Source organism: Habropoda laboriosa, unplaced genomic scaffold (genome assembly GCF_001263275.1).
Source record: "Habropoda laboriosa isolate 0110345459 unplaced genomic scaffold, ASM126327v1 scaffold578, whole genome shotgun sequence".
Taxonomy (NCBI): Eukaryota; Metazoa; Arthropoda; class Insecta; order Hymenoptera; family Apidae; genus Habropoda; species Habropoda laboriosa.
This window is the reverse complement of record NW_017100941.1, coordinates 1,391,823-1,402,169: the sequence shown is the minus strand read 5'-3', so window position 1 is coordinate 1,402,169 and position 10,347 is coordinate 1,391,823. Positions and strand designations below refer to the sequence as shown.

Sequence of the window (10,347 nt, the reverse complement as noted above, 5' to 3'; positions counted from 1 at the left end):
AAAAAAAAAAACCTACTAAAAATATAAAATTTCATGTAATTAATTACTCTGATGTTTTCGCGAATGATAACAATTAATTAGATTACAAAATATTCATTTGTTGTTTTTTTGTTATATCTTCAAAAGTATCATTAATTTCTATACACAGGAAAACGAAACCTGCTTGTAGTATACTTAGGAGTGTAGTAAACGTTGAGTAACTACCTCGCGTGATGCCATACCATACAGCAGTGGTTCTTAAACTTTTTATGCGTAACCTTCATAATGAAAGACCAAAACTAATCATCTAAATGAATAAAGTAATGGATAATGTAGAATAAAATGTCAACAATAACTCTTAAAATCTAAACCTACAATTTTGTTAGAAAATAATAAAACAGTGAACATATTTTTGAAAATAAATTTATTTTTGAAACGTAAACGTTAAGGAATATAAAACAAAATAAATTATGTAAAAAAAAATGTTACATGACAACTTTTAAATGCAAATGAAAAAATTATATACTTAGTGTTATAGTTTATCCACTGAATTATGTTATATGAGTAGTTTTTTAATAAAGTTGCATATAATAGAACAGAAAATAATTGAAACTATATTTTGAACAAAAAAACCGTTTTCAGATACAATGTTTATGAAAAAGAAATTTATAGAGAAATAAAATTCAGGAGTACTCAAATCCTGGTTTCGCAAAAAATAGTTTCAGAAACACTGCCAAATATGAATAACATTTAATGTTATGTAATATTAATAACATTTAACGAAGGACGTGTTATTGTTAATGCAACTCACTTAAAAAGCTGTAGAAAAACTCATTCCTATAAAAATGCTGCGCTTATATTTATTCATAAAAAAATAATATACACATAAAATGTAATATGATAAATAAATCACAATCATAAAATTGCAATAGAAGATTAAAACAAATAAACTCAGAATAAAGTGTTTCATGAATGTGATAGTTGTTCCATTAGAATGTTAGAAGCTTTTAAAGTTCTATTAAATAAAAAAGATATATTATTAGAAAATATATACATAAAATGTACATAAAATTAAATGTATAAATGATACCAAAGTGTATGAGAAATAAACTACATAAGAAAGACAAATATTTTATGCGTAAATAATGTCAAAGACGGCTATTTTAGCATTAAGTTAGGCTTCTTATATTATTGTTAATATCTATACAAAGGTAAAATGTAAAAGTTCATGTGTTTATCATCATTTTACCATTGTTGATTCCCTTCTGATTAAAATTATATAACATATTCAATAAAATTTGGTGTCTTTGATAAATGGTTTCATGTTCTTCCAAGAATATTATTAACTTACATAAATAGGTATGGTCATAGACGAAGTACAAAGTACTTATACTCATCAATGATGAGTATTTCATGACGCACCGCTTTGCACCATTGTGCTTTTTGGGAGCGACTCGCGGCACAACAAAGATAGACAAGCTTAGCAATAGTATCGCGTGTTAGACAAAGAAAGAAATAGCGGTAAATAAGAATACCAATAGTGCATGCGTAAATAATGTCAAAGACGGCTATTTTAGCATTAAGTTAGGCTTCTTATATTATTGTTAATATCTATACAAAGGTAAAATGTAAAAGTTCATGTGTTTATCATCATTTTACCATTGTTGATTCCCTTCTGATTAAAATTATATAACATATTCAATAAAATTTGGTGTCTTTGATAAATGGTTTCATGTTCTTCCAAGAATATTATTAACTTACATAAATAGGTATGGTCATAGACGAAGTACAAAGTACTTATACTCATCAATGATGAGTATTTCATGACGCACCGCTTTGCACCATTGTGCTTTTTCGGAAGCGACTCGCGGCACAACAAAAATAGACAAGCTTAGCAATAGTATCGCGTGTTAGACAAAGAAAGAAATAGCGGTAAACAAGAATACCAATAGTGCTATGTGTTAGACAAGGAAAGGAATAGGGATAGACAAGGACAGAAAAAAGTGTCGGGCGAACCACACCACTTACGGTTACCAAACTAATTGCAGAATATAGATAAAAGTTCATTCTACATTCTCCATGCTTAAAAGTGCATAATTAATCACGCATTTTTATAGAAATAACGAAAATATGTTTCCTATTTCCTGGCGGGCCGCTGAGCTCCGCGAATCAAGATCTAAATCGCGTCGGTCGGTGAAAAATCATTAATAATTCAATAATTACGCTGATTTTGTGAACTTTTAGAATTGAAAAATGAAGTATAGACCTTCAACAACATTCACATATAATTTTTAAAGCTCTAAACCCTTTCACTAATTAGTTATTAACAATTTTGGTACGCGATGTCGGAAACGATACTGCATGCCGTCAAGTATGTTTGTGGCTTTTCAATAATATCATAGCTTTCTACTAAATTCTCGTTCAACTAACTGAACAGACCTGAAAGGCAACTCTTTTGGCTACATTCTCATATAACTTTTATTAACATATTCCGTTTAGTTTAGGAGTTATTAAACATTATTTGGGAGCGTCTTCTATTCATCGTATTCGTGTCTACTCGAATCTTGTAAACAATTGCTAATATTTATTAAACCACACCACTTACGGTTACCAAACTAATTGCAGAATATAGATAAAAGTTCATTCTACATTCTCCATGCTTAAAAGTGCATAATTAATCACGCATTTTTATAGAAATAACGAAAATATGTTTCCTATTTCCTGGCGGGCCGCTGAGCTCCGCGAATCAAGATCTAAATCGCGTCGGTCGGTGAAAAATCATTAATAATTCAATAATTACGCTGATTTTGTGAACTTTTAGAATTGAAGAATGAAGTATGGACCTTCAGCAACATTCACAGATAGTTTTTAAAACTCTAAACCCTTTCACTAATTAGTTATTAACAATTTTGGTACGCGATGTCGGAAACGATACTGCATGCCGTCAAGTATCTTTGTGGCTTTTCAATAATTTCATAGCTTTCTACTAAATTCTCGTTCAACTAACTGAACAGACCTGAAAGGCAACTCTTTTGGCTACATTCTCATATAACTTTTATTAACATATTCCGTTTAGTTTAGGAGTTATTAAACATTATTTGGGAGCGTCTTCTATTTATCGTATTCGTGTCTACTCGAATCTTGTAAACAATTGCTAATATTTATTAAACCACACCACTTACGGTTACCAAACTAATTGCAGAATATAGATAAAAGTCCATTCTACATTCTCCATGCTTAAAAGTGCATAATTAATCACGCATTTTTATGAAAATAACGAAAATATGTTACGATTGAATGCGACGGATGTAATACTCTCCCAAAGAATGTTTAATAAGTCTTAAACTAGATGAAATATGTTAATAAAATTTATATAAGAATGTAGCTAAAGGAGGTACTTTTCAAACGCATATAGCTAGTTTCATGGGAACTTAGTAGAAAGCTATGAAATTATTGAAAAACCATAAAGGTGTTACACTTGTATTACACCTGGGTATTAAAGCGTAACATATTTTCGTTAATTTAATAGAAATGCATGATTAATTATGTACTTCTAAGTATGGAGAATGAAGAATGGACTTTTATCTATATTCTTCAATAATTTTTATAACCATAAGTGGTGTGGTTTATTAAATATTAGCAATTGTTTACAAGATTCGACTCGACACGAGTACGATGAATAGGGGACGCTCCCAAAAAATGGTTAATAACTTTTAAACTAAACGGAATATGTTAATAAAAATTACATGAGAATGCAGCCAAAAGAGTTGTCTTTCAGATCTGTTCAGTTAGTTGAACGAGAATTTAGTAGAAGGCTATGAAATTATTGAAAAGCCACAAAGATACTTGACGGAATGCAGTATCGTTTCCGACATCGCGTACCAAAATTGTTAATAACTAATTAGTGAAAGGGTTTAGAACTTTAAAAACTATATGTGAATGTTGTTGAAGGTCCATACTACATTCTTCAATTCTAAAAGTTCACAAAATCAGCGTAATTATTGAATTATTAATGATTTTTCACCGACCGACGCGATTTAGATCCTGATTGGCGGAGCTCAGCGGCCCGCCAGCCAATAGGAAGCGTTTAGGAAATAGGAAATATATTTTCGTTATTTCTATAAAAATGCGTGATTAATTATGCACTTTTAAGAATGGAGAATGTAGAATGGACTTTTATCTATATTCTGCAATTAGTTTGGTAACCGTAAGTGGTGTGGTTTAATAAATATTAGCAATTGTTTACAAGATTCGAGTAGACACGAATACGATGAATAGAAGACGCTCCCAAATAATGTTTAATAACTCCTAAACTAAACGGAATATGTTAATAAAAGTTATATGAGAATGTAGCCAAAAGAGTTGCCTTTCAGGTCTGTTCAGTTAGTTGAACGAGAATTTAGTAGAAAGATATGAAATTATTGAAAAACTACAAAGGTACTTGACGGCATGCAGTATCGTTTCCGACATCGCGTACTAAAATTGTTAATAACTAATTATTGAAAGGGTTTAGAGTTTTAAAAACTATTTGTGAATGTTGCTGAAGGTCCATACTTCATTCTTCAATTTTAAAAGTTCACAAAATCAGCGTAATTATTGAATTATTAATGATTTTTCATCGACCGACGCGATTTAGATCCTGATTCGCGGAGCTCAGCGGCCCGCCAGCCAATAGGAAGCGTTTTCTCTCTGTCCTTCTCGCACACTAGTGCTTTCCTTGTCTAATACCTCTGTTTATATCATGTACTCCTATTAAGAAATGGTACACCAGATCCCTAAATGTTAGATGGCGTTAGTCTCGCCCGACACTTTTTTCTGTCCTTGTCTATCCCTATTCCTTTCCTTGTCTAACACATAACACTATTGCTATCCTTGTTTACCGCTATTCCTTTCTTTGTCTAACACGCGGTAGTATTGCTATCCTTGTTTCTTTCTACTGATTTCCTTATCTTACTCATTACCAAAATGCAGACCGGACTACAGGTATGATAAAAGCATTAATTTTAATGTAGTTTAGAAATCAACCATGCATTTTCTTTTTATATGTGCAGTTTTAACTTAAGAAATACTTTAATTATCAATCCGTGCAATTATCGGAGAATCGAGAGTAAAGAAAAAATAACGAAGTGTACATAATTTATAATTAAATGTTTAATACACAATAAAGTTAACTACAAAATAATTTAATATAAACACATTATTTAATTACATTTTAAACATTATTATGTTTAATACATTATTACTTAAAGCAAAATGAGTCAAAATTAAATACATTTAAAATACAACATTCTGACGTATATGGCAAAATTTAATTGAATAGAAAATTAATACAAATATTATTCCCTTAATTAAACTATTTACAAGTATACGCTTTTGTAACTTTATGTATATAAATTGTTAAATAAATATTGAAATATAAAGCAATAGAAATTATATAAATTGTGAAAATATATGCTAAAAAGATCTGTACGAAAAAATGTTATCTTAATTTCATTAATTATTTTTAACCTTTATTCTAGTAGATTTTCTTACGACAGTTGTTTCTTTTACGTTTTTGGGTAACCGTTTTCTCAATTGTGGTTCACCTTGCAAACAATCCATTTCTTTATCGTTTAAGGTACTTGAAGATTCTCCTTTACTTGATTCTTTGGTTTCAATTTGATAGTATGATGATTTTTTAATTTTTTTTTTCATACTTGATATGAATTTATTGTCATTTTGCATTGAATCATGAGTTCTTTTTCGAACAGAATAATTTCCACTGCGTTCGGGGCTGGAACTTACATTTTCTTTTTCCAAATTTGAAGATTTGTTTACACTATCATTTACAAATCCGTAAAATTTTCCTGTAAAATTATTGCATAAATTTTTTTATGTGTTAGTCAATTGCCAATATATATTAATATAATGACTACAATATGTTTTATTATATTCTATTATTCTTAATTTAATGCTATTGTCTCATATAATTTCGTATTACTACAAAATAATGCTTATCAATATCATACCATAAAATACTCATTTTCTCCCAAAGATGTTTAACTTTTATGTAATTTTAGAATACCAAATCTGATAAACTTTTGATAAAATCTGATTACATACCATACTTCAATTTACTATCAGTACTATCATTACTTGATAAATCACATAAAATATCCTGTAAAACAGACATTGATTTCTCATCTTCTTCTTCCTCTTCATTTATAGTACTGTTAGGATCAAAATCTTTCATGCTGGTACTAACAGCATCCACACATTTCATTTCATTTTTCAGAGATAAGTTTTTCTGTTTCTGTAATAATTTCTTATATTTTGAAGTATTAGATACATTTTTACAATCTTCTTTTAGTGTGTCTCTATAAAATGAGTTTTCCATTATTGATTGTGTTTGTTTACTAGAAATGGATGTATCACTAAATGCATCTGAACTATCATGTTCCTCTGTCTCACTTATTTTCATATGTAAATTAGATGAATTAAATTCTTCTATGTCATTATGCTCCTCGTATTTTATTTTAGATTTATTGTGTGAATCATTATTATTAGGAGACAATTCAGCATTAAGAAATTTCTTTGGATCAGTACTAGAATACATTTGCAGTGGACAGGAAGTATCTGAATCAGAATCTTGAATATATACCGCAGAATTTAGAGACTGAAAGTCACTGTGTTTTGTATCAATCAGTGAATCATCCGAATTCTCAGTCACTGCTTGACGTTTATGTGGAATATCCTCATTATTTTCTATGTTTTCCTTCAATAAACTACGTCTTACTGACGATTTTTTTGGAGTATCAATACTTTTGATCTGTTTAATTAAACTTTCGAAACTATCTTTGTGTGTTTCCACTAATGAAAATAGAACAATCGTTAATCATTACACATATTATATAAAAGAAAATTTGATTATTACAAAACAAACTTACAATACTTTTTTCTTTCATCATCTATAATATATTGTTCTGTATTTCTGGTAATTTGTAATTTCTGCAATTATTAATAGTTTTATAAATTTAATTGAAAAGAGATTATGAAGTTTAAGTAATTTAAATATCATTCAATTTAGAGTAAAATAACAAATATTTACGTTTAAAAAAGTAGTTCTATTAATTTTTTTTTCTAGATTTTCTTCATCTTCACATTGTTTAACTAATTCTGATATTGATCTTGGATTTGATTTATCACATTCTGCATTATAAAGAACAATATATCTTTGCAATCGAGCCTCCATAGCTCTTCGATCTCCATGTGATGATAAACCAAATTCTTTTAATTTCTTTTTTATCACAACCTCTTTCATTAAAGTAAATACTAACTTTGGTAATGGTTTACGGTCTGACTTTACTCTATAAAAATTAATATTGGCTGACACTAGTGATTTTTTTAATCAAATACTTCACTAATATAATATTTATATATGTACACAATACAAAAATAATTTAAATATTATTATTCTTACACTTGCTGTATATCTTTTATTGATTCCCTTTTTAGACAATCATCAAGATGTCTATTTATATGTGTTTCTGAAACAGTAACTTTACATACTGGACATATAACAACCTTACTATCTTCTGCACTTGTTACAATTGGACGTTTATAACTTTTAGGTGTAAACATCAATGGTATTTTGGGTCTTCCACTAGTGCTAGGACTACATACATCTTTTTGCACATTTATAGATGGTGATAAATTAATTTTAGTAGTAGAAGTGTTACAAATAATTTTATTTTCTTCTTTATTTACATGTGCATTCTGACTTTGATGCAATGATTTTGGTGTATTAGAAACATTATCAATTTTGTCACATTGTGCAAATTGAATCTGAATTTGTAAACACCTTTTTAATTTATCTTTAATTTGTGAAAACTGTGCTATAATTTCATCTAAGACTTTATTTTTTCTTAAATCCTTCTCAAAAGTTTCAGTGAAACAAGCAGGACATTGTGTTTTATAATGTAAATACTTCCTAATACATAAGGAACAATCTGAAATTTAAAAGGTAAACAATGAAATTGAAAATTATGTTAATGTCAGTATTAAAAGCAAATTACTTTTATCTTACAATTATGAGAACATGATGTTATAACAGAAGTATCCATAAATTCATAGCATATCCCACAGACTAATAAATCTTCTATATGCTGTAAAAAAAGTTGCTCGATGCATTTCCTTTTATATTACAAATAAATGAACTCTGTAGGTATTATTACCTTCAATTCTACGTATTCCTGAGGCCACATCATATAGCACTAAATATGTACAAAATAACTTTTAAGCTAAGTTAAATTGACATTTCTATATTGCAATAGACCTCAGTTCTCTATCATTTTTGATAAAAAATAAACAGCAGAATTTATAATTGTATATCATCTGCACAAATATGTATAAAAATTGCAAAAATGTCAAATAAATTAAAAAAAAGGAACGGTTATTAAATAAGCACCCTTTTGAGCCTTGTGTACATCGTGTATACATGTACAAACACTATGTAAGTCATGATAATTTTGCATAAATTTAATATTTGTAGTTCTCAGATATAAAATACTCTACACAGTTATAAAAATGTTTTTAAATATTTATGTAAATGTTTGCCTCATATGTATGTATGAATTAAACAATACAGAAATTATTTGTATATATCTTGAATCAAACCGGAAGTTACTAAGAGTTTTACGTAATTTTTATATTTTTGTATAACAAACGAAGAAGAAACAAAAGCAATCACGTGAAAGTAATTTACATTGTACAATGAGTTTACTTCGGTTAGTACGTGTTTTAAACACTAAGGATGGAATTCAGTTATGGTATTTGCATGCTATTGTATCTACGTAAGTAATTTGAAATTTAAGTTGAAGGTTATATTTCCAGGTTTACCATAAAATCCACTATTGTTGGTGGTATCGTATATTACACTTACGAAGAGGGTTTGTGGTCAAATGGAGAAGAAACAGCTAAATTATATAAAAAAATATATGTCAATGTTGCTCCATATGTTAAGGAGAATATACCCAAGGAAGTTACACAGGAGGTGGTTTTGTATTTAACTTTGTATTTAAATACTTTAATCATTACTTTATTTCGTAATATTAAAATATTAAAGTTAGTGTATCTTAATATTTAATTGTCTATTCCAATTTTTCGTTAAAATTTTAAATAGTTACTGTAAACTTTTTATTTTTATATGTTTATGTAATTTATGAAATGTTAGTTGTTTAATATTGTATCTAATTCATATTAACATTGTTTAGCTTTCTGAACTACCAAGTGTGATACATATTTCAACTTTCATGAAAACATCTTGGAATAAAGGAGTTATAAATACCATGGAATTCATATCAAATTTACCTACACATACTACTAATGGTGCTATAAAACTCTATGAAACAGTGGGAAAATATGTCAAAGACCTCAGTCAATAGAGACAATATTAGACTACAAATAATAATGTTAGCATCATTTTAGATATTTTACATAAAAATTATATAACTGGTATTCCATATATAAAGTGTTATTTATTTTACTTTAACTTTACTTTGTATATATTAAACCGTTTATTATAATGTTTTTTTTTATTTAGTAATACATGTATAATTTTAATGTTCCTTATAAAGAAATGAATAATAAATAAAAACAAAAAAAAATCTTGAACACATACACAAGTGTTTTAATTACCTTTGTAACTGTTACGATATCAATTCGTTGAAATTACAGTTATGTTATAATTGTACGTATTTAAAAAGATTTGTTCAAATTTCTAAAGCTCATCTAGGAACATTTTATATTTTCTCGTTACATTATTGATTGCACTGAGTACATTTTCCTACATTAATGGAAAGGCGGCTTTATGGAGTCATATATACAGAGAAAGGAAATGCAAAATGGTATCGTCATGTTACGTTTACAAAGTGATATGTGTATAGTGAGTGATGAGAAATATTAACAAATCTATAAAAATTAAGTGAACAGAAAAACATTAGGCAACATGCCAGCGCAAGAAATTGCTATTCTACAGCCTCCGGCAACCGAGAATGAAGAAAATAATGCACCTTCATCTCAGCCGATCGTGGGCATTATTTACCCTCCACCGGAGGTTAGAAGTATCCTTTGGCAATATCATTTTATTTGATTAGAAAAATTAAATTTTATTTTTTAGGTAAGTTACTGTTCATAATATACAGTCGCGATATTGATTTTGATTATAATAATAAAATAATAATTGTAAAAACGAAGAGTACATGATTCAAATAATAATTAACGTATTATATATTGTTACTGAATTATTATTTATTGTTCTCCTCATGTATTCTCTGTCTGTGTTATTAATGTAATTTTGATTTGTTACTTTTTAATTGTAATAAAGATCTC

General features: G+C 28.2%; 3 protein-coding genes across 5 annotated transcripts in view; 2 read left to right on the top strand and 1 right to left on the bottom strand.

Annotated features, from left to right (window-relative positions):
- Nucleotides 1–5,472: 5,472 nt before the first annotated feature.
- Nucleotides 5,473–8,225, bottom strand: LOC108577591 (E3 ubiquitin-protein ligase RAD18-like). Its single transcript, XM_017940774.1, has 7 exons — nt 8,193–8,225; nt 8,045–8,123; nt 7,439–7,967; nt 7,067–7,325; nt 6,906–6,966; nt 6,082–6,828; nt 5,473–5,825 (listed from the first exon to the last, which is right to left on the bottom strand). The coding sequence occupies exons 1-7, from the start codon at nt 8,223–8,225 to the stop codon at nt 5,473–5,475; spliced, it is 2,061 nt and encodes a 686-aa protein (XP_017796263.1).
- A 436-nt stretch (nt 8,226–8,661) lies between these two features.
- LOC108577563 (MICOS complex subunit MIC13-like) lies at nt 8,662–9,401 on the top strand. Its single transcript, XM_017940744.1, has 3 exons — nt 8,662–8,744; nt 8,851–9,010; nt 9,231–9,401. Exons 1-3 carry the CDS (start codon nt 8,731–8,733, stop codon nt 9,399–9,401), a joined length of 345 nt encoding a protein of 114 aa, XP_017796233.1. The 5' UTR covers nt 8,662–8,730.
- Nucleotides 9,402–9,883: 482 nt separating this feature from the next.
- The window catches only part of LOC108577575 (splicing factor 3A subunit 1), a 3,903-nt gene continuing 3,439 nt past the window's right edge, over nt 9,884–10,347 (top strand). The window contains exon 1 of one of the 3 annotated variants that reach the window (XM_017940758.1): nt 9,884–10,072. In XM_017940758.1, the coding sequence (XP_017796247.1) occupies nt 10,011–10,072 (62 nt within the window). In that variant the 5' untranslated portion in view covers nt 9,884–10,010. Of the gene's footprint in view, nt 10,080–10,347 lie in introns of all 3 variants that reach the window. The other 2 variants (XM_017940756.1, XM_017940757.1) reach the window with 2 other exon arrangements.

Bases quoted from the DNA above. Each gene is read 5' to 3' on its own strand.
- LOC108577591 (XM_017940774.1), bottom strand. From the start codon at position 8,225: ATGATGTGGCCTCAGGAATACGTAGAATTGAAG. The intron at 8,124-8,192 runs GTAATAATACCT...CTTTTTTTACAG, and splicing joins AGGAATACGTAGAATTGAAG to CATATAGAAGATTTATTAGT. The intron at 7,968-8,044 runs GTAAGATAAAAG...TTTAAATTTCAG, and splicing joins AACATCATGTTCTCATAATT to ATTGTTCCTTATGTATTAGG.
- LOC108577563 (XM_017940744.1), top strand. The intron at 9,011-9,230 runs GTGGTTTTGTAT...AACATTGTTTAG, and splicing joins CCAAGGAAGTTACACAGGAG to CTTTCTGAACTACCAAGTGT.